At 43.8% G+C, this 24,145-nt stretch overlaps 1 protein-coding gene across 3 annotated transcripts in view; it reads left to right on the top strand.

Moving 5' to 3' along the window:
• Positions 1–24,145, top strand: part of rfx6 (regulatory factor X, 6) — an 86,747-nt gene that overhangs the window by 38,493 nt on the left and 24,109 nt on the right. For 2 of the 3 annotated variants that reach the window (XM_048531353.1, XM_059645738.1), the window contains exons 11-16: positions 1,430–1,589; positions 1,674–1,818; positions 5,442–5,551; positions 5,656–5,773; positions 7,227–7,349; positions 16,017–16,223. In XM_048531353.1, coding sequence (XP_048387310.1) covers positions 1,430–1,589; positions 1,674–1,818; positions 5,442–5,551; positions 5,656–5,773; positions 7,227–7,349; positions 16,017–16,223 — 863 coding nt within the window. The remainder of the gene's footprint in view (positions 1–1,429; positions 1,590–1,673; positions 1,819–5,441; positions 5,552–5,655; positions 5,774–7,226; positions 7,350–16,016; positions 16,224–24,145) is intronic. The other variant, XM_048531354.1, reaches the window with a different exon arrangement.

The following is a 24,145-nucleotide window of genomic DNA, read 5'->3' on the forward strand; positions in this document are numbered from 1 at the left end:
CATATTCCCTCACGTGTAATTCAGCCCAGGGGTTTTTCTCATTTCATCTTACTCATTTTTGTTGTGCTTCGATCATGTGGTCATAAATGAGAAAAGCAATAACTTACCAGATGGTAAAGGTCCCACAACACCAATCCAGTTGCCCATTTCCTGAAATGCAATTCTCTGAAACCTTTCCTGGTTAAATAAAAATTACATTTCTAATCACTAGGGTCAAAACTGATACTTCAAAGAAACATAGCCAGTTCCATGTTTGACAAAGTCATGCACATAAATGGGAAGAGTAGAGGTGCAATTCAGTTGGACTTTTGGCCTGGATGGTCATACTTCATGGTCAGCAGTTCTTGCTCTCATTAGTCTATCGTTAACAGATTTCACTTTAGACATGTAAACATTCATCATGATGATGTGGCGCGGCCTGTATAAACAGGCAATCTCTCCTGTATTTTTACAGACCCAAACACAGAAAAATTGACAAGTTGCTGCTACCCAAAGTATTATCAGACTGCAGCTTGCCAAATGCGATTAGGCTTGTGTTTTCAAATAAACCTGTTGAACTATAACCTGATGTTACATGATTTCTGACTAAACACACCCTAGTCCAACACTGGCACCTCCACATCATGGCTACAGTTGTGGACTGACACTGAAATAAATCAATTTAACTTTTGTATCTTTTTTGCATAACAATATATACTTATAAGTTAAATTACACCCCATTTAAAATAATGTCTGGTGCACCATGTTGTCGTTTGTTTGCAAGAAAGTGTAAAAATATATCAATTTTTTCCTGCATGCTGCTGGTTTTGACGTACAGCATGATAAAATGTCTGCTGTATTTGGGGTTTCGGGCCTGTTCCCCTTTTTTCATTCTCTCATGGGATGTGAGGATCATTAGCAAGGCCAGCATTTTTACCCATCCCTCATACCCTTGAACCAAACAGCTTGCTCACCCAATTCAGAAAGCAGTTGAGTCATCCACATTGTTGTGGATCTAGAGTCATTAGTAAGGCACACCAGATAAAGATTGCAGATTTGAGAGTTTTTAATAAGAGCTCCATGGCCATTGTGCTGAAACTAACTGCCAATTTCAGATTTAATGAAAGAAAATAAATTTTGCCAGCTATTCCACTGGGATTTACAAGCCTGTAAACTTGAGCCTTGGGATTATCTCAGTGATACTACAACTATACCAACATCTCACCCTGCTTTCATAGACAATCATAGCAAGTATGAAGGATTTTTTGAGAAGATTTAGTGTTTATTATTTTAAACAACATCAGTTAACTTTTTAAATTAATGTTTAGTTACAGCAAAGCAAATAAGGGAAAAAGGCAGTTCTCTAAATTGTTTGATTTGTAAAATCCAAAAGAAACTTTCTGCAAAGGGATTAGGACATTGTCTGATTCAATCTATTTTTATTTTTCAGTTTGCTAGCAGACATCAGGAATTTTGCTAAGCATTGGGAGCACTGGATGTCTTCATCACTGGAAAATCTCCCAGATAGCCTTTCTGAAAAGAAACTTCCCATTGCACAGAGATTTGTTTCTTCTCTGAAACGGCAAACTTCATTTTTACATCTCGCGCAGGCATGTGTTGAGTAAAATCATATATTTGAGTGTTTTTCACATTGTACTTATTGTTAAATGTGTTTAATGTATCATCCTGCTCAGATTGCCAGGCCTGCTTTATTTGACCAGACTGTTGTGAATTCCATGGTGGCTGACATTGAAAAGGTGGATCTAAACAGCATTAGTTCACAGGCCCTACTTACAGTATCGGGTGGAACAGATCAGGACTTTGAACTGTATTCTGATTGTAAGTACGTGATACTGGTCATGGCATATTAAGTAATTTTAATTAGCAGCTACAGGCTGTTGCAGATAATGTTACAAACAAGATAAGTATACACATTAGAATAACTCTCATTTAAGACAAACATATAAAAGCATTAACTACAATCAATTTGCGCAGGCTTTGAAACAATTATTTATATCATAAACGCAGTTTGCATTTCTGGTGATGCTGTCTTTCAATGGTCAGTGTTTCAATGATTGTACCAGCGATTCAACCCCAAGGTCATTGGCCCAAAGGAGCCCACCTTTACATAGATAAATACTCTCACAAATAGGTAATATGTAGCATATACGAGTGAAACACATCTGAGCCTGGTAAGATTTAGAATCATGACTATATTTTCCTATGTATTCAGTTTTAGCTGCATTGCCTGAACAGTGACAGTACACGGTATACTAATGTCTATTGATCTCCCAGTATTATGCTCAAGAATAAAGGTCTGAGCACATCTTTAACCCAACCTTTTGATTGGGAAAAGCTGCCTGTGAACTTAAGTGCCCTTAAGAAGACGAACACTGAAATACTAGCTTGATATCTGTTTGAATGGAATAAGTTATAAGAGTCAGCTTGTACTCATTTTATTTATTACTTATACAAATCTAATATTGGTTAAGAAAAGAGCTTCTTTATCATTCCTTATGTGCATGAATATAAAGAGGAAAAGAAACATTGAATTCCAAAAACTTAAGGGTAGAAGCTAAATTGGAGAAGATTGCATTAAGGTACTGCTGAAGGGCAAGGTTTTTTGGAGGAAATGGAGGCAGATGGCAAAAGGGAATGAAATATGTAAGGACTTCTAGAGAATAAGGAATTCAGAATGGACCTCATTGCTGCCATCATCCAAGCAGAAAGCAGATGCAAAAAGTCCAATTTAGAGATATAATTTTGTGCACCTTGTGATGTAAAGAAAGACCAGGTTGGCACAGGTGTTACCATTCAACATCAAAACTGAAGCAAGTTATTTGAGAGTGGGTAATGATGGTATAGTATTGAACTTGTGGCTAGCTAGGGTGTGTAACCCAGGGATAGTTAAGGTGAAGATTTTCTTTGGGGAACATTTATAGGGGTGTTTGAGGGATGGGGGGAATGTCATTGTTAATGGTGGTCAGGTTTGCAACTATTTATGGACATTGGCTGATTCCACAGGGGTTCAATGTACAATTTGCATTTATTAATGGGACGACGACCAAATGTGCTACGTAAACTAGGGCCATTGAAATCACAGAACAAAAGAATGGAGCAGGAAATGGACTGTTCCATTTTAAATTCTGCTGTAGCTCTTTATCTGCTGTTTGAGGAGTATTAAAGCTACTCCTTAAGAGTCACCAGAGGTAATGTCTAGTTCCATGTTTCTATGTCAGCACAGTCAATTTTTGTAGGGTAATTGGTACTTTGATTCTGGAGGAAAATTACATAAACCTGGTAACACATTGGAGATTGTAAACAAGTATTCCAATGGAACATTTGTAATCACATTTGGTATTACCAAATTTTAGAGGCATTGTACATATTGGACAAAATCTTTGCCGTGTCAGTGATACATTCCATTATTAATGCATAAATCAGCAGGGAAACACAGGGGATTTAGAGCTGAGCCTTGAGTTCAATTCTACAGATCTTGAGATAGAAAAGAATATACAGATAGATCTTGATAAATGCTAGAAATACACATCAACCAAATATTTTCAGTATTTCTGATTTACTCTGATTACCAGCATTTTTAAAAGATAGATCATTTGTGGCATGTTTGATGGTGGGGGCTTGCATTTATTCCCATTTCTTTGGGAGGTTGGAGGTGAGCTGCCTTCTTTAACTGCTTTAATGTGGTGCAGGTTAACCCATGGTGTTGTTAGAAAGGGAAATGCAGGAAATTTGACCCAGCAGCAGTGAAGGAATGGCAACACAATTCCAACTCAGGATAAGAGATAACAAGGTGTAGAGCTCGATGAACACAGCAGGCCAAGCAGCATCAGAGGAGCAGGAAAGCTGATGTTTTGGCTCTGGACCCTTGTTTAGAAGGTTTCTTGGCCTGCTGTGTTCATCCTGCTCTACACCTTGTTATCTCAGATTCTCCAGCATCTGCAGTTCCTACTATCTCCAACTCAGGATGATGTGTGACTTAGAGATAAATTTATAGATTGTGGTGTTCACGTGGATCTACTATACCTATCCTTCTGTGGGTAGAAACTTGAATTTGGGGGATGCAGTCAAACTGGTGAGTGTTGAAATGCAGCGATAGTAGATGGCTTCCGCTGCATGATGGTGATAGAGGGACTGAATATTGAAGAGAGTGGATGGGGTGCCAAATAAGCAAACTTCTTGACCTCGGATGGAGCTGAGTATCCACAGTATTTTGCTTTGGCTGCAGAATTAAAAGGTAAATTTACAACACTTTTGTGTCATTGAAACAGTATATCACCTGTTACTTTTAAGTAATGGATTTACACATAAAACTGATTGCAGGAAATTAGTTCCGGAACACTTTAATGAGGATTTGTTTTCATAGGATGTCAGTTGTTAATGTCATACCAAGGTGCTGTTGTCCCAGAAAGGGACACTTTATAGACTTTTCTCTCATTTCTACAATGGTGAATTGTGGCTAGAGAATTTCGTGCTTTAATTCTACTTTTCCTTTCTGCTTTCTGCCTTAATCCAATCTTTCTTTCATTCTCTATCATTGTAGTTTGATTCTAAATCGCCCACTGTAATTCTCCTTCCTTCATCATACCTGAATTCTTAAATCTTCCTGATGACCTAATCTCCTTACCACATAGTTATCACTTCACTCATCCAGAATATTACCCCTTGAATACATGCTGAGCTGAAAGGTGTATCAATGATCTAAGCCCAATTTGTTAACATCTTGCCCATAAATTAAACCCAAGGTTGAAAGATTGTTGAATGGAGAACCAAGCAACTTGTTAAGAGCTAACCAATGAGCTTCTTAACCTATTGCTAGTGGAGTCTTGCCTTTTAAGAAGCCATCAGCCAATCAGCGGCTGATAACTTCTGCCTTCTAAGGACCACTGGTCACTGCTTAGTCTTGAGGAGATGCAATGGTGAGAAGGTAAGTAGTTTTCTTTTGCCTCTTGTGAAAGGAGGATCATGGGGAGAGGACAATCAGAGGTAAGTACAGAGGGTGATTTTCACAAGCCAGCTGGAGACAAATGGAAGCCTAATCCCTGGCAAGACACTCTGTTTTTCCAGTCCAGAGAGCGGCCTTTGCAGGAAATCAGGCTGGTGGTGAGCCCAGGCTTTTAAGTGGCTGTTAGTTAATGAGTTAAGGGCTTCATTGATGGTCAGTCAAAACGGTCCAAAAGGGCTTGACTTGTGCTTGGTTGGTGGAGTGATGAGAAAGGAGTATGTATTTCTCTAGGGCCAACTTGCCCATTTCTCTTTCATCTTGCCATCTCCTTCACCATCTCCTGGGTGGGAAAATTCCATCCAATGTATTTAATAGTAGTTAGCCTATAGTTAATCAAAAGTCAGCTTAAGCTTTTGATCTTTTGTTGCCGTTTGAAATTGAGTGGTCTAAGTTTTCAAATAGTTAGAGCAATCTCACATTTTCCTTTTTTACATGCTAGATGACTCTATTACAGTGTTTCAAGAATTGAAGGACCTGTTGAAGAAAAATGCTACAGTGGAATCATTCATTGAATGGTTGGACATAATAGTAGAGCAAAGGGTCATCAAGGTATCTTTTGGAAATGCAATATTTGTATAAAATTTAAAAACAAATTCTTTTTTATTATGTATATTTTTGTCTAATGTATGACTATTAGTTAACTTTTTTTTAAGCCAAGTAAACAAAATGGAAGATCCCTTAAGAAGAGAGCTCAAGATTTTCTTTTGAGATGGAGTTTTTTCGGAGCCCGAGTGATGCATAACCTCACTCTTAACAATGCTTCAAGCTTTGGTAAACTTTCACATTTTTCGTCTTTTGCACAGTTCAATATCTGTCATTATTTATACGCAAAATTAGAATGAGCTGCACAGTAATGGCTATTTCAAACTCTTTATTGAGATATGATTACTCGTGAGAAAGGCTTCAAAAGATGCATGTCAATAAATTCAGAGATAATGGGAACTGCAGATGCTGGAGAATTCCAAGACAACAAAATGTGAGGCTGGATGAACACAGCAGGCCAAGCAGCATCTCAGGAGCACAAAAGCTGACGTTTCGGGCCTAGACCCTTCATCAGAGAGGGGGATGGGGGGAGGGAACTGGAATAAATAGGGAGAGAGGGGGAGGCGGACCCCCTCTCTCCCTATTTATTCCAGTTCCCTCCCCCCATCCCCCTCTCTGATGAAGGGTCTAGGCCCGAAACGTCAGCTTTTGTGCTCCTGAGATGCTGCTTGGCCTGCTGTGTTCATCCAGCCTCACATTTTGTTGTCATGTCAATAAATTGTTGGCTTAGAGGCATCAAACATCTTGAGCTCTGAGTTTGGAATTGTTACTGCTTGCTAGGTAACCAGTTCATCAAATCGCTCCTTGATGACTTAATTCCTCTCACCCAAATTTATTAATGTCTTTCACATACCTTGCTGAAATGATTGACAAACAGAATCTGGAACTATAGTGACTGTTTGATGAACATAACGCCAGAACATTTTAATAATCATTACAATTGATACTGAATAGGTAACTTATTGGATTGAGAGCCAATCCTATTAGGATTAGAAAATTTACAAAGAAATAAAGGTCTGAAATGCAAAATTCTTCCGGTTGATAATATCGATACCAGATTCAGCAGAAGCACAAAATGACATTATTGTTGTGTACTTGTGCAGTCTTCTTAATGTATTTAAACAAAAATTTTCAGTACTGTTAGGATATGTAAATTTTCTTTTCTAGTGTTGTTAGAACACACTTGTTCAGATGGCATTGAAATATATTACTGATTAAATACAGTAAGCAGTGGACATACTCAGTAGGTCGAAGAACATCAGTGGAGAGAGAAACAGATTTAAGACACTGTTACGTGCTGTTTTCTAGCACCACTGAAGCTGTTGCTATGGAAGCCACAAAATGGCAGACACACAGCTTCTGGTCACTTCTGTTGCTATCTCTGTTCTGTGCCGTACTTGTTCAGGCATGAGCAGTTTGTGGGTAGGAGTGGGGGATGTGGGGGGTATGTGGGTTCAGTAGGGCAGGTACACTTACCTGATACTTTGACAAGGGCCCAAACAAAATATGCTGTCGGTGAACCTTACAACAGGTTATGGTTAGAATGAAAAAAAGCACACTGCCTTGTTTGAGAAAGAAGGAGGCTATTTGCTGTTAAACAATTTTTTTTTAGTTTCCTTTTTTTCTTTAATGTGAGCAGATGGTCACTGAGATAACTTTGCTTCACTTCATCTTCCTCTAGGTTCCTTTCATCTGATTCGAATGCTGTTGGATGAATATATTCTATTGGCCATGGAGACTCAGTTTAACAATGACAAGGAGCAGGAACTACAGAATCTCCTGGACAAATATATGAAAAATGCAGGTACTTTCAGTGAAGAAATGAAAAAGTTTCTGCTTTCTGTAAACATGAAAACGTTTCTGTTACCAGTGAGATCAACTGAGCATGGGCAACATAACATTCTGAAATAGTAGTAACTGCTGATGCTAGAGACCCTCAGATAACATGATGTTTGAAGCTGGATGAAGACAGCAGGCCAAGCAGCATCAGAATTTCTGAAGAAGGGTCTCGACCCGAAACGTCAACTTTCCTGCTCCTCTGATGCTGCTTGGCCTGCTGTATTCATCCAGCTTCACACTGTGTTATACCATCCTGAAATTTCATTCATAACTGCAAAAGCACTGATCTGCTCCCCTCACTAATGAATCCCCTCCTGCTGTTGATTGTCCACAATACTTCCAACCTCCAAGAGCAGCTGGACTACCCACAGTATCATTGCTGCTCCTTTGACTGGCCTTCACAAAAGAACCATCACGCTGCACATTTTCCAGGGCTGAAAACAATGACCAAACAAGCTGTACTTGGGAGATTCGCTCACTCCTCTTGGTGCCCTTCTTTCCAGCAATCAGCCTTTTCACTGTCTGTCTGCACTTTGTTTGGCTGCTGAGTGACCACATCTTCAAAGGTGACTGGCTACAAGCTTCTCAACCAGCCTCAGGACATTTTTCTTTGTTTGTTTATGAGATGTGCGTGTGAATGGCAGTGCCAGCATTTGTTGCCCATTTCTAATTTACCAGAGATGATTGAGTGTCAACCTCACTGCTGTGAGTCTGGCATCACTTGTAGGCCAGACCAAATAGATTTCCTTCCCTAAAGGACATTAGTGAACCGTTGCAATTTTTGCAACAGTTAGCAATATATACATAATCACTACTAAGTTAACTCTTTGTTCCTTTTTTTATTGAATTCAAATTTCAGCATCTGCCATGATGGGATTTGAACCCAGCCCCTGAGAACATTCGCCTGGGATCTGCATTATTCATCCAAAAGCAATAGCATTAATGTACCACCTCCCCTTGCAACTCAGTAGGCCTAGGGTCATTCAGGCTACTGAACCCTGAGCAGGAGATACTCTAGTCAGACAGACCTCCTGCACACATAGTCATCCAGATGTCCAAGAGGATCCAAGAGTTCCGACATAGTGCAGGATATGCAAATTATGGCCTGAACTCCCAGTGTATGTTAAATAAATAGTGTGTCTCTTGATTTTTTTTTTACCCTTACTCTGAGGAAAATAGTATTCTTGTTTATGGCCCAATATCACTCAGGTCCACCACTGGTCCATCTGCTTCCTCATGTTACCTGCTGCTTTCTGCAATGCTGTCTGTTTGTTAGAACACCTTTACTTTGCATTCTCTTCTCAGTGACGCTGACTGCCTCTCACAGGGGAGTTCTCACCTGGCCTGCTTTTCTCTAATGTATGTCAACAAATCCATATGGAAGAATGTGCAGAAATTAGGCCCAGAGTGACCACTAATAATAATGACAAAAACTCAACTCTTAAATCTCTTCTTCTGCGTGCTCCTAGCATTTGTAACAAAATTGATGGATTAACAGTAAAAGTATAAATAAATGAATATGACTTGATAGATATTGTGGAGGTATGGCTGGAGATTGACCAAAATGGGGAACTCAAAATTCAAGGGTATTTGATGCTTTGGCAAAGGGAAAGGAATCGGGGTAACTTTAATTGAAGGAAGATATCAGTACATTGGTGAGAAGTGATATAGGTTCAATAGACAGTGTTGTGGAATTGGTTTGGGTGGAAGTGGCAAGGGAAAGAAATCATGTTGGAAGTCACCTATAAGCCACTGAAGCACTGTAGGATTAAATGTAACTTTAATGTGAGAAGTGTAGTTGGTAAGGCAGATGAACTTAGGGCTTGGATTAGTACCTGGGAGTATGATGTGATTGCTATTACTGAGACTCAGATGAGGGAAGGGCAAGATTGGCAACTAAATATCCCAGGATATAGATGCTTCAGGTGGGATGGAGAGGGAGTTAAAAGGGGTGGAGGAGTTGCATTACTGGTCAAAGAGGATATCACAGCTGTGCTAAGGAGGGCACTATGGAGGACACGAGCAGTGAGGCAATATGGGCAGAGCTCAGAAATAGGAAGGGTGCGGTAACAATGTTGGGGCTGTACTACAGGCTTCCTAACAGTGAGCACAAGATAGAAGTACAAATATGTGGACAGATTATCAGAAGATGTAGAAGCAACAGGGTGATGGTGATGGGAGATTTTAATTTTCCCGACATTGACTGGGATTTACTTAATGTTAGGGGTTTAGATGGAGCAGAATTTATAAGGAGCATCAGGAGGGTTTTCTAGAGCAGTATGTAAATAGTCCAACTCAGGAAGGGGCCATACTGGACCTGAAGTTGGGGAATGAGCCCAGCCAGGTGGTTGAAGTTTCAGTAGGGGATTACTTTGGGAGTAATGATCACAATTCCATAAGTTTTAGAACACTGATGGACAAAGACGAGGGTGGTCCTAAAGGAAGAGTGCTAAATTGCGGGTTGGACAAATATAGCAAAATTTGGCAGGAGCTGGGAAATGTGGATTGGAAGCGACTGTTTGAGGATAAATCCACATTTGATATGTGGGACGCTTTTAAAGAGAGATGGATTAGTGTGCAGGACAGACATGTCCCTGTGAAAATGAGGGATAGAAAGGACAAGTTTAGGGAGCTATGGACGACAAGTGAAATTGTAAGACTAGCAAAAAGGAAAAGGGAAGCATACATAAGGTCTAGGTGATTGAAAACATACAAAGCTTTGGAAGAATATCAGGAAAGGAGGACCAATCTGAAATGAGGTATTAAGAGGCCTAAAAGGGGTCATGAAATATCTTTAGCAAACAGAGTTAAGGAAAATCCCAAAGCCTTTTATTCGTACATAAGGAGCAAGAGGGTAACTAGAGAAAAGGGTTGGCTCACTCAAGGACAAATGAGGGAATTTATGTGAGGAGTCAGAATGAGTGAGATTCTTAATGAGTACTTTGCACAGTATTCACTGAGGAGAGAGACATGACAGATGTTGAGGTTAGGGATAGATATTTGATTACTCTAGGTCATGTCAGCATAAGGCGGGGGGGGAAGTGTTGGATATTCTAAAAGGCATTAGGGTGGACAAGTTCCCAGGTCCGGATGGGATCTATCCCAGGTTCCTGAGGGAAGCAAGGGAGGAAATAGCTGGGACCTTAACAGATATCTTTACAGCATCCTTAAGCACTGGTGAGGTCCTGGAGGACCTTGTTATCCCTTGTTTAAGAAGGTTAGCGAGGATAATCCAGATAATTATAGACCGGTGGGCCTGACGTCAGTGGTAGTGAAGCTGCTGGAAAAGATACTGAGGGATAGGATCTATTCTCATTTGGAAGAAAATGGGCTTATCAGTAATAGACAACATGGTTTTGTGCAGGGAAGGTCACGTCTTATCAACTTGATACAATTCTTTGAGGAAGTGACAAAGTTGATAGATGAGGGAAAGGCTGTGGATGTCATATACATGGACTTCAGTAAGGCATTTGATAAGGTTCCCTATGGTAGGCTGATGGAGAAAGTGTAATTGCATGGAATCCAGGGTGTAATAGCTAGATGGATAGAGAACTGGCTACGCAATACACAGAGAGTTATAGTGGAAGGGAGTTTCTCAAAATGGAGAACTGTGACCAGTGGTGTTGTTTGTGATATACATAAATGATTTGGAGGAAGGTATATGCGGTCTGATTAGCAAATTTACAGATGACACTAAGATTGGTGGAGTAGTGAAGGAGACTGTCGGGGAATGCAGCAGACTATAGATAGATTGGAGAGTTGGGTGGAGAAATGGCAGATGGAGTTCAATCCAGGCAAATGCGAGGTGATGCATTTTGGAAGATCCAATTCAAGAGCGAACTATATGGTAAATCGAAAAGCCCTGGGGAAAATTGATGCACAGGGAGATCTGCATGTTTAGGTCCATTGTACCCTGAAAGTGGCAGCGCAGGTCAATAGAATGGTCAAGAAGGCATACAGCATGCTTTCATTCATCGGACGGGTTATTGAGTACAAGAGTTGGCAGGTCATGTTACAGTTGTACAGGACTTTGGTTCAACCACATTTGGAGTACTGTGTACAGTTCTGGTCACCACATTACCAAAAAGATGTGGATGCTTCGGAGAGGGTGCAGAGGAGGTTCACCAGGATGTTGCCTGGTATGGAGGGCACTAGCTATGAGGAGAGGTTGAGTAGATTAGGATTATTTACATTAGAAAGACGGAGGTTGAGGGGGAATCTGGTTGAGGTCTACAAAATCATGAGAGGGTGGATAGACAGGGTAGATAGCAAGAAGCTTTTTCCCAGAGTTGGGTACTCAATTACTAGAGGGTCATGATTTCATGGTGAGAGGGGACAAGTTTAAGGGAGATTTGCATAGAAAGTTCTTTACACAGTGGGTGGTGGTTACCTGGAACACTTTGCCAGCGGAGGTGGTAGAGGCAGGCACAGTAGCATCATTTAAGATGTATCTAGACAGATACATGAATGGGCAGGGAGCAGAACAATACAGATACTTGGAAAATAGGTGACAGGTTTAAATAGAGGATCCGAATCGGCGCAGGCTTTGAGGGCCAAAGGGCCTGTTCCTGTGCTGTAATTTTCTATGTTTTATGTTTTTTGTTTTTTTTTGCAAGTTGAGAAATAATAGCATTGTGTAAGAAGGACATCACAGTTGTTATAAGTGATTTTAATCTTCATATCAACTGGACCAATCAGATGGACAAGTAGAACATAGAAGACACATTTGCCGAGTGCTTTGGGATTGTTTCTTAGAGCAAAATATTGCACAACTTACCCTGGAACAGGTTATTTCAGATTTAATGTGTAATGCGGCTGGAGTAATAAAAGATCTCAGACTTAAGGGTTCTGTCGGAGGTCATGATCTCACACAGTCAAATTTAAAATTCAATTTGAGGCAAAACAACTTGGGTCTCAAGTTAGAGGCTGCAAATTAGATAAGGGCAATTACAAAACAATGAAGAAAATGTTGGCTCAAGCAGGGTGGGAAAATAGACTAATGGAAGGTCATTGATGAGCAACAGTAGATACTTGATTCGGTTTTTTCTAAGACGCAGCAAAAAAATATTCTGGTCAAAAAGAAGGACTTGATAAGGGGGATGAACAATGTGTGGTGAACAAAACGTGTTCAAGGGCAGTATACAATCAAAAACTAAGGCATACACATGGCAAAAACTAATGGCAGGCCAAAGGGATTTATTTCAAAACCAATAGCAGATGACCAGAAAGATACTAAAGAGAAATAAAATTGATTTTGAAAGTAAATTTCCAAGAAATAAATAAAGACAGCAGGATCTTCTACAAATATCTAAATGAAAAGAAGTAACCAAAGTAAATATGGGACTCTCAGAGTTTGTCACTGTGCAATTAATAACAGGGAAGAAGTGAATAGCAAATAATTTAAGTCCATATTTGCTTTAATCTTCACAGTGAAAGACACTATAATCATCACTAAAATAGGGAATGTTTATATTATCCTCTATTGGTGCTTCCTGGTGTTAAAGTCAAGGACAAGCTTGCTTCTTTTGAACAGTATGGGGAGGGGATTGCTAAAGATGTGAGAGAAGGTGGGGACGCGTAGTGGGAAACTCCAGTGGGCATGAGGAGCCCCTTGAGTGAAATACAATCCTTTGCCCTTTGTTCATCATTATGTGCCGTAAAACTTATTGGGTTACATACTGAGTAAGGGCTTCCTCCTTTAGGGTGGAGGATTGAATGCCCAGGCTTTTAAGTGAGGCAAGGGATGAAATAGCAGGCATGTTGACATTAATTTTTAATACCTCTCTAGCCACAGGTGAGGTGCCAGACAAAAAAAGGACAGCAAATGTGTTACTGTTATTCAAGAAGGGAGGAAGGGATAAATCAGAAAATGACACGACAAACAGTATAATCCTCAGTGTTGGGGAAACTATTGGAAGCAATTCTGAGGGACAGAAATAATCCTCACATGGAAAGGCACACATTAATCAAGAATCGACAGCAAGACGTAAGGGGAGGTCACGCCTGAGTAGTCATTAAGTAGTCTTTAACTAGCCACTGAAGAGTCTCTGGTCAAAGGATGACCAGGAAGAGTTGATGACCTGGTGTTATTATTGCTATATTGTTAATCCAGAGACCCATATTAATGTTCTGGGGATTCAGGTTTGAAACCCATCATGCCAGATGGTGGAATTTTAATTCAATAAAATCTGGAATAAAGAGTCTCATGGTGACCTTGCAACCATTGCCAATTGTTGGGAAAAAGGCCCACTTGGTTCATGAGTGGCCTTTAAGGAAGGAAATCTGCTGGACTGGCCTGTATGTGACTCTAGACCCACAGCAATATGGTTGACTCTTAATTGGCCCCTGGAAATTAGGGAAAGGCAATAAATGTTGGCATAGCCAGTAACACACCCATTCTGCTGATGAAAAATAAAAACAGATTTCCCAAAATGTTTTGTGCCCTGATTTTACAGCCTGTCACTGGGGACACCATACATTAGTTTATGGCTCAGACCTTTGGTAGATCATTGTATGCAGTAAATCTTGAGGATACCCCATTCATGACATCTAAGTAATGCCTTTCAAAAATTATTCTCTTCATTCTCAGAGCACCCGCATAATTGATGCCCATTTTAAATGTACGATGAATAGTCAGTGCTTTTGTAATGGTCAACTCTAAAGTGGTTAGATTATTGTATGGAGTACAACTATGGTCAGATTATCTCGTATGCAATCGACACAGAAGATATACTGGCTGTATACCGGTTTTTGTAGAGGCCTGAACAATATAGGCTTTGGCACAAAACCATGGCAGAATCATGTGATAAGTCAGTGGAGGCCCACCTTGAGGTTCAATTCACTTTCAGGATGCTTAGATGAGCATTTGAGGGCACATCTGCAACTAACTTTGAAAGGCTGCTGCAAGGACACTTCGGTATACAAAGACTGGTACCTGGTTCGTGGATTGGGCCAGCCAAATCTCAGGGCTGGTCACATGTTCTCTCAGTGTTTGTGAACTCAGGGCCTACCCACAGGCTCACAGTATCCATGCCTTGTCTTGCCCTGCCATGCCTGTTACTGTGTTGGTGGTAAGCCAGAGTCTAAAGACTATCAGGTCTACTATATTGACATGCTCTTTTGCATAGATTCACCGACAGGCTGTTTGTCTTCCTGCTCAGTAGGGCTTAGTCTGGGGCTGGTGAGGGTGACAATTTTTTTTTGGCACACCATAATTACAATGAAACATTTAGCGAATGTGCATGGCAAATGCACCACATGTTTACTCAACTAATTTAAATTCCACCATTTGCCATAGTGGGATTTGACATTAAGTAAGTTTCTGGATTAATAGTCTAGTGACAATACCACTACGCCATCACCTCACCACAGTTCCTCACTACTTAAATGATCGCAAACCGTACAGACGGTGGTCTTGCAATTTCTAGATTCCTGACTTGCGACTGTTCTATTGCAGAACTAGAGCAGAAAAAAAAGTCTGACAGTGTATTTTCTGAAGGTAGGAAACTGGACCTGAAATGTTAACTGTCCTGTCTCTCCACAGATGCTGGCAAACTTGCTTAGGTTTTATAGCAATGTGTGTTTTATTGTCAATGGCCTCTCTTGTAGTGCAAAACAATGGACATGTATATGGTCACAGAAATTTGAGGGTGCATACATGAGGATCAATGGTCGGCACAACATTGTGGGCTGAAGGGCCTGTTCTGTGCTGTACTGTTCTATGTTCTATGTTCTATGTTCTAAATAGCCATGCCAGGAAGTAATTGGAGTAGTCCTCAGGTCTAGGGTCAAGGGATCCTGGTACTGTCGCTCATGGACACACTTAGCACAGAGTCCAGGTATGATCTCAGTCAGTCACCCCTTGGGCATATCATGGTCAGATGATATATGGGACCACAGGCCAGGGAGTGGGCAACAGTCAGTCCCAGTCTAACCATCATGTTTAATCAGTCATGAGAAGCGCATATCAGACGATTATCCAATTTTATTTTGAAGACTTCAGTTGAGTTAGCACCTATCATACTTTCATATAATGCATTCCAGATCCTCATCACCTTGATCCTCATTGCCTTGTATGGAAAAAAAAATTTATTCACATTGATGTTGCTTCCTTTTCCATTCAGCTTAGATTCAAAATTTTATCTAAAATTTTCTCGAATACTTCTCATTATTTTTGTGCTAATTCATGATGGTTTTGTTCATTCATTCTAAACTCATGACTGCATCCAACTTGAAGGACAAGGGTAGAAGATATTTGGGAACATCACAAACTGCATGTTCCCCTTCAAGCCACTCATGACTGTGACTTGGAGAAATGTTGCCGTTCCTTCTTTGTTGCTGGGTCAAAATCCTGGAATTCCCTCCCTACGGGCAATGTGGGTCAATCTATCATACACAAACTGCAGCAGTTCAAGAAAGCAGCTCACCAACACCTTCTCATGAAAAACTAAGGATGTGCAAGGAAAGCTGGCTCAGTCAGTGACATGCCTATCCAATGAGTCAATAGAAGAATATTCCTTCTTTTAGAACTGATATTAGTAAATGGTTGTCCTGATCACCATTTTGCAGTGTGACTAAGTTATTCCTATTCTCTCCTGCCTTCATTAAGGGTTTTTCTGTTTACTTTTTCCAGATGCTAGCAAAGCAACATTCACAGCATCACCAAGCTCCTGTTTTCTTGCAAATCGTAACAAAAGCACATTGCTTTCCAATGATGCTATGGTAAAAAATGAATCTTTGGCACCACAGCCATATGCATCTCTCGCACCAAGCCAACACAACTTAGCTACTAGTGTGACTCCATTCGCAAATGCTGAAAATGATGTCCTTCAAATAGCAGGTAAGAAAGTAACCCTGCTATTTTATCAATGCTGTTGTGTGATTTAGAGTAGCTTGTTATATAAGTGATGCAGTGTTCTGCTTTGAACCAGGTTTCTGTGGTTCTTTCTAAACAATCCACATAAAAATGCAGACAACAAAACCATGAACAAATTAAAAGATAAAAGAAAGCACTTCTACTGCTAGAAATTTGCAGAAAAAAAGTGATCATTAAAGATACACATAAACCCATGATACATGTTTAGTTAGTGATAATGGGAACTGCAGATGCTGGAGAATCCAAGATAATGAAATGTGAGGCTGGATGAACACAGCAGGCCCAGCAGCATCTCAGGAGCACAAAAGCTGACGTTTCGGGCCTAGACCCTTCATCAGAGAGGGGGATGTGGTGAGGGTTCTGGAATAAATAGGGAGAGAGGGGGAGGCGGACCGAAGACGGAGAGAAAAGAAGATAGGTGGAGAGGAGAGTATAGGTGGGGAGGTAGGGAGGGGATAGGTCCGTCCAGGGAAGACGGACAGGTCAAGGAGGTGGGATGAGGTTAGTAGGTAGGAGATGGAGGTGCGGCTTAGGGTGGGAGGAAGGGATGGGTGAGAGGAAGAACAGGTTAGGGAGGCAGAGACAGGTTGGACTGATTTTGGGATGCAGTGGGTGGAGGGGAAGAGCTGGGCTGGTTGTGTGATGCAGTGGGTGGAGGGGACGAACTGGGCTGGTTTTGGGATGCGGTGGGGGAAGGGGAGATTTTGAAGCTGGTGAAGTCCACATTGATACCATTGGGCTGCAGGGTTCCCAAGCGGAATATGAGTTGCTGTTCCTGCAACCTTCGGGTAGCATCATTGTGGCACTGCAGGAGGCCCATGATGGACATGTCATCTAAAGAATGGGAGGGGGAGTGGAAATAGTTTGCGACTGGGAGGTGCAGTTGTTTATTGCGAACCGAGCGGAGGTGTTCTGCAAAGCGGTCCCCAAGCCTCCGCTTGGTTTCCCCAATGTAGAGTAAGCCACACCGGGTACAATGGATGCAGTATACCACATTGGCAGATGTGCAGGTGAACCTCTACTTAATGTGGAATGTCATCTTGGGGCCTGGGATAGGGGTGAGGGAGGAGGTGTGGGGGCAAGTGTAGCATTTCCTGCGGTTGCAGGGGAAGGTGCCGGGTGTGGTGGGGTTGGAGGGGAGTGTGGAGCGAACAAGGGAGTCACGGAGAGAGTGGTCTCTCCGGAAAGCAGACAGGGGTGGGGATGGAAAAGTGTCTCGGGTGGTGGGGTTTAGTTTAGTTATTTCTGTTCTTTTCCTTTGAAAACACACGTGATGAGTCTGATTAAAAGAATTATTAAGTAAAGATGCTGTATTGTCCAAATTCCTTTGTGCCGTTTGTAAATTTAGAAAGCTTTGATGAATAAATAAATGCTGTATCAAAATCTATTTTGTAAGTATTGAAATTCACTCAACCTATTAACTAGTAACTACTTTATCAACAACTATCTCCAAAGCTTTTGGTGTAACAAACTGCTGCATAATGCCTCACAGAAAAGCAAACTTTGACACTGAGCCAGATAAAGCAATATCAGATGTTCAGGACCTTGGTCAGAGACATTGGTTTTAAGGAAAGGAAGAAAGAGATGCTGAGAAAATAAGAGGGAAGTTCAGAGCTGAGGCAATTCCAGGAATGACTACAAAGGGTGGAGAAATTAAAATTAATGGATAACAGATACATTTGAGCATTGCAGAGCTAGAGAAAGTGAACGGACAGCTTTAAAAACAAGGATGGGATGTCAAGAGATTGTGTAAATACATGCTAACTTATGCCTGGGAGTAATTTCATGATGGGGAAATGGAAGGTGGAGAAATAAGGATGAAGACACTCTCTCCAACTTGTCTTAACTTAACACTTGATTAACCTGTTTAATGGATTCAACTAGATTTTGTAGTATTTTTCCAAATGGCTATTCCTGCTCCTTGTTACTTCTTGCAGTATGTTGTACGAGATTAAGCTTCTTTGAGATAGTTTACTACCACCCAAATCATGCTTTGTCTTGAGCCTGGCTAGTCATGTCACTACAGTCTGAGGGTGCTATAGGATAATTTCTCATTGAAGAGAAATGTCTGCTGGTGGTTTAACCCTGAGGGTCACCACACCTCAAGCAAGGGGAGAGGTTTCATGGCAACCTCAGCTAATGTGGAAATCAAACTAGTACTATTGAAATGACTCTGCATTGCAAAGCAGCCATCCAGCCAACCGAGCGAACCAGTCCCACAATCTACCTAGTAATTTGTGGTAGACAATTCATCATGTAGGATATCTGTGGAAGAAACATTTGTTAGATAACATGAAAGGAATAAATGCAATGGTGTTTGGTTAGACATACCTACTAGAGCCTCTGGGAGTGAGAACAGGTATATCTTCTACTTCTGAAAATAAGAGTAGAACTCTTGTGTCCACTGTTAGACTGTGTGTGACATCAACAGAATTAGCAGAGCCAATGTGACATCAAATTTAATCTCTCCAGAATTTATACAACAGATTTATTTGGAAGAAAATCTAGAAGAGCACAGAGTAATTAATTATATCCTTTGCTAAATGTAGTTATGTTATTTTAAGCATTTCTTTCTTCAGGATCAAAGACCATTTCTGGAAGTGAACCTCACTTGTTATGAAGAAAAAAAAATATATAAATATTATAAACCTTGTCCACTCTAATATTGTAAACTTTGATTAATCATACATTAACCTTCTAAATTATTGAAAATCTCCCCTCATAATATATAATCCATCTTTCATTCGGATAAATCCAAAATGCATACCCTAACATTTTGTTCCTAAGCTGTAATACCTAGAACTCCTGCCTCCTTTTATTTTAGTTATCCAGGTATGAAGACTGTTAGCTTTTTTAAAATGATTTTCTGCACTGTTCATGTCATTTTAATGATCTGTCAGCCCCTGGACCTGGACATGTATGTCTTTTTGGATTTACACTGTTTCTAGCTTTCTGTAATTTAAAGTATGCTGTTACATCATTGTAGGTCCAAAATAGATGGGCCCACACTTTCAACATTGAAACTTATTTGCCAGTTTTGCTTGTTCTCTTAATCTATTATTCTTTGTAAAGGGCAAGTGCACCTCATGTCCATGGACATTGGCATGTATCAGATGCCAATCTCACCACTTCACCATGGCACGTCTCTAATAGAGTCATTGAATTATATGGCATGGAAACAGATCCTTCAGTCCAACCAATCCATGCCAAACATAATACAACTACACTTAGAATATGTTTCGGCACTCGTATGCTGCTCTTTGGAGTGCAGTGGTAACTACCATTGGAATGCAGCTACAATGACACTTTCTCTGTAGAGGTACAGAACTTCTCATGGATTAGTTCAGGTAACATCTCATGTCTGCTCACTTTCTCACTTAGCACTTGCACACTTAGCACCTACCTGGTTTATCAGCATCCCAACCTTACCTTCATTTCAGTGCTTTTGCTCCTCAGTCAGAACTAACCGGCACACAGTATTTCTGTCTTGTCTTTTAGTGGAACAGAAAAGCCAGGAAGCTTTCGCAGTTGTGATCAGTCACCAGTCAGAGGTGGTGGTTGTTTGGGGTTGGCGATGGCCATATTGCTGTATGGCACCATCGCTGAATCAGTGTCACACCTGCATATGCGAAAACATTTTGTGTGCCTCAAGCAAATAGCCATGCTCCAAAGTCTAAGGGGTGTAGTCCGGTTAAAGGGGGCACCTTTTACTCAGGAGGTCCTAGCACAGTAAGTCAAAGGCAGCTTCCAACATCAGACTAGATGCTTGGGCATGATTAACTTGTCACATGGGGCAGTCACGGTCAGGATACCTTCCTCATAGCAGGTGAATCTGAATATCAGGCATTCCAATACCTGTCTTGGATTTTTCTGCCCTTTCATTTGCTATTTTCTCCTGATGAGAGAAGGGGAGAGATGTGTGATGAGAGATAAAAATGGATAGCACAGCAATTAGTGTTGGTGAAGGTGAGGGAAAGGTGGTGAGGTGTCTGGACTGAATAAGTAGGCATTAGAGAGGGCATACAGGATTAATGGTCTGGGGAAACTAAGTGGGTAAAAGAAAGTGAGGGAGCTCATTGCAGGCAAAAGTGAGAGAGGGAGAGCATGAACCATAGTGAGAGCATTGTGCAGTAACATAAATAGTGAGATAATAAAATGTGAGGCTGGATGAACACAGCAGGCCAAGCAGCATCTCAGGAGCACAAAAGCTGACGTTTCGGGCCTAGACCCTTCATCAGAGAGGGGGATGGGGGGAGGGAACTGGAATAAATAGGGAGAGAGGGGGAGGCGGACCGAAGATGGAGAGCAAAGAAGATAGGTGGAGAGGGTGTAGGTGGGGAGGTAGGGAGGGGATAGGTCAGTCCAGGGAAGACGGACAGGTCAAGGAGGTGGGATGAGGTTAGTAGGTAGCTGGGGGTGCGGCTGGGGGTGGGAGGAAGGGATGGGTGAGAGGAAGAACCGGTTAGGGAGGCAGAGACAGGTTGGACTGGTTTTGGGATGCAGTGGGTGGGGGGGAAGAGCTGGGCTGGTTGTGTGGTGCAGTGGGGGGAGGGGATGAACTGGGCTGGTTTAGGGATGCAGTGGGGGAAGGGGAGATTTTGAAACTGGTGAAGTCCACATTGATACCATATGGCTGCAGGGTTCCCAGGCGGAATATGAGTTGCTGTTCCTGCAACCTTCGGGTGGCATCATTGTGGCAGTGCAGGAGGCCCATGATGGACATGTCATCAAGAGAATGGGAGGGGGAGTGGAAATGGTTTGCGACTGGGAGGTGCAGTTGTTTGTTGCGAACTGAGCGGAGGTGTTCTGCAAAGCGGTCCCCAAGCCTCCGCTTGGTTTCCCCAATGTAGAGAAAGCCGCACCGGGTACAGTGGATGCAGTATACCACATTGGCAGATGTGCAGGTGAACCTCTGCTTAATGTGGAATGTCATCTTGGGGCCTGGGATGGGGGTGAGGGAGGAGGTGTGGGGACAAGTGTAGCATTTCCTGCGGTTGCAGGGGAAGGTGCCGGGTGTGGTGGGGTTGGAGGGCAGTGTGGAGCGAACAAGGGAGTCACGGAGAGAGTGGTCTCTCCGGAAAGCAGACAGGGGTGGGGATGGAAAAATGTCTTGGGTGGTGGGGTCGGATTGTAAATGGCGGAAGTGTCGGAGGATAATGCGTTGTATCCGGAGGTTGGTAGGGTGGTGTGTGAGAACGAGGGGGATCCTCTTGGGGCGGTTGTGGCGGGGGCGGGGTGTGAGGAATGTGTCGCGGGAAATGCGGGAGACGCGGTCAAGGGCGTTCTCAATCACCGTGGGGGGGAAGTTGCGGTCCTTAAAGAACTTGGACATCTGGGATGTGCGGGAGTGGAATGTCTTATCGTGGGAGCAGATGCGGCGGAGGCGGAGGAATTGGGAATAGGGGATGGAGTTTTTGCAGGAGGGTGGGTGGGAGGAGGTGTATTCTAGGTAGCTGTGGGAGTCGGTGGGCTTGAAATGGACATCAGTTACAAGCTGGTTGCCTGAGATGGAGACTGAGAGGTCCAGGAAGGTGAGGGATGTGCTGGAGATGGCCCAGGTGAACTGAAGGTTGGGGTGGAAGGTGTTGGTGAAGTGGATGAACTGTTCGAGCTCCTCTGGGGAGCAAGAGGCGGCGCCGATACAGTCATCAATGTACCGGAGGAAGAGGTGGGGTTTGGGGCCTGTGTAGGTGCGGAAGATGGACTGTTCCACGTAACCTACAAAGAGGCAGGCATAGCTGGGGCCCATGCGGGTGCCCATGGCCACCCCCTTAGTCTGTAGGAAGTGGGAGGAGTCAAAAGAGAAGTTGTTGAGTGTGAGGACGAGTTCCGCTAGGCGGATGAGAGTGTCGGTGGAGGGGGCCTGGTCGGGCCTGCGGGACAGGAAGAAGCGGAGGGCCTTGAGGCCATCTCCATGCGGAATGCAGGTGTACAGGGACTGGACGTCCATGGTGAATATGAGGTGTTGGGGGCCAGGGAATTGGAAGTCCTGGAGGAGGTGGAGGGCGTGGGTGGTGTCACGGACATAGGTGGGGAGTTCCTGGACCAAAGGGGAGAAAATGGAGTCCAGATAGGTGGAGATGAGTTCGGTGGGGCAGGAGCAGGCTGAGACGATGGGTCGACCAGGGCAGGCAGGTTTGTGGATTTTGGGAAGGAGATAGAAACGGGCCGTGCGGGGTTGGGGAACAATGAGGTTGGAGGCTGTGGGTGGGAGGTCCCCTGAGGTGATGAGGTCATGAATGGTGTTGGAGATGATGGTTTGGTGCTCGGGTGTGGGGTCATGATCGAGGAGGCGGTAGGACGTGGTGTCGGAGAGTTGGCGTCTGGCCTCGGCGATGTAGAGGTCAGTACGCCATACTACCACTGCGCCACCCTTGTCTGCGGGTTTGATGGTGAGGTTGGGGTTGGAGCGGAGGGAGCGGAGGGCTGCCCGTTCTGCGGGGGAGAGGTTGGAGTGGGTGAGAGGGGTGGAGAGGTTGAGGCGGTTAATGTCTCGACGGCAGTTGGAGATGAAGAGGTCGAGGGAGGGTAGGAGGCCTGGGGGTGGTGTCCAGGAGGAGGACTTGTGTTGGAAGCGGGTGAAGGGGTCAGTGGAAGGAGGGTTGGGTTCCCGGTTGAAGAAGTAGGCATGCAGGCGAAGACGGCGGAAAAACTGCTCTATGTCCGACCGTGACTGGTATTCGTTGATGTGTGGTTGTAGGGGGACAAAGGTGAGCCCCTTGCTCAGGACTGACCGTTCGTCCTCAGTCAGTGGGAGGTCTGGGGGGATGGTGAAGATTCGGCAGGGCTCAGGGTGGCTGTCTTCTCTGGGGTTGCAGGCTGTGGAGGTTGTGGGCGGAGCGATGATGCCGTCGGCCGTGGGCGGGGTTCCGTCGGCGTCGGCCGTGGGCGGGGTTCCGTCGGCGTCGGCCGTGGGCGGGGTTCCGTCGGCGTCGGCCGTGGGCGGGGTTCCGTCGGCGTCGGCCGTGGGCGGGGTTCCGTCGGCGTCGGCCGTGGGCGGGGTTCCGTCGGCGTCGGCCGTGGGCGGGGTTCCGTCGGCGTCGGCCGTGGGCGGGGTTCCGTCGGCGTCGGCCGTGGGCCTCTCCACCCCTCTCACCCACTCCAACCTCTCCCCCGCAGAACGGGCAGCCCTCCGCTCCCTCCGCTCCAACCCCAACCTCACCATCAAACCCGCAGACAAGGGTGGCGCAGTGGTAGTATGGCGTACTGACCTCTACATCGCCGAGGCCAGACGCCAACTCTCCGACACCACCTCCTACCGCCTCCTCGATCATGACCCCACACCCGAGAAAAAAATGCAAAAACTCCATCCCCTATTCCCAATTCCTCCGCCTCCGCCGCATCTGCTCCCACGATAAGACATTCCACTCCCGCACATCCCAGATGTCCAAGTTCTTTAAGGACCGCAACTTCCCCCCCACGGTGATTGAGAACGCCCTTGACCGCGTCTCCCGCATTTCCCGCGACACATTCCTCACACCCCGCCCCCGCCACAACCGCCCCAAGAGGATCCCCCTCGTTCTCACACACCACCCTACCAACCTCCGGATACAACGCATTATCCTCCGACACTTCCGCCATTTACAATCCGACCCCACCACCCAAGACATTTTTCCATCCCCACCCCTGTCTGCTTTCCGGAGAGACCACTCTCTCCGTGACTCCCTTGTTCGCTCCACACTGCCCTCCAACCCCACCACACCCGGCACCTTCCCCTGCAACCGCAGGAAATGCTACACTTGTCCCCACACCTCCTCCCTCACCCCCATCCCAGGCCCCAAGATGACATTCCACATTAAGCAGAGGTTCACCTGCACATCTGCCAATGTGGTATACTGCATCCACTGTACCCGGTGCGGCTTTCTCTACATTGGGGAAACCAAGCG

Source organism: Stegostoma tigrinum, chromosome 4, assembly GCF_030684315.1.
Source record: "Stegostoma tigrinum isolate sSteTig4 chromosome 4, sSteTig4.hap1, whole genome shotgun sequence".
In the NCBI taxonomy this organism is placed as follows: Eukaryota; Metazoa; Chordata; class Chondrichthyes; order Orectolobiformes; family Stegostomatidae; genus Stegostoma; species Stegostoma tigrinum.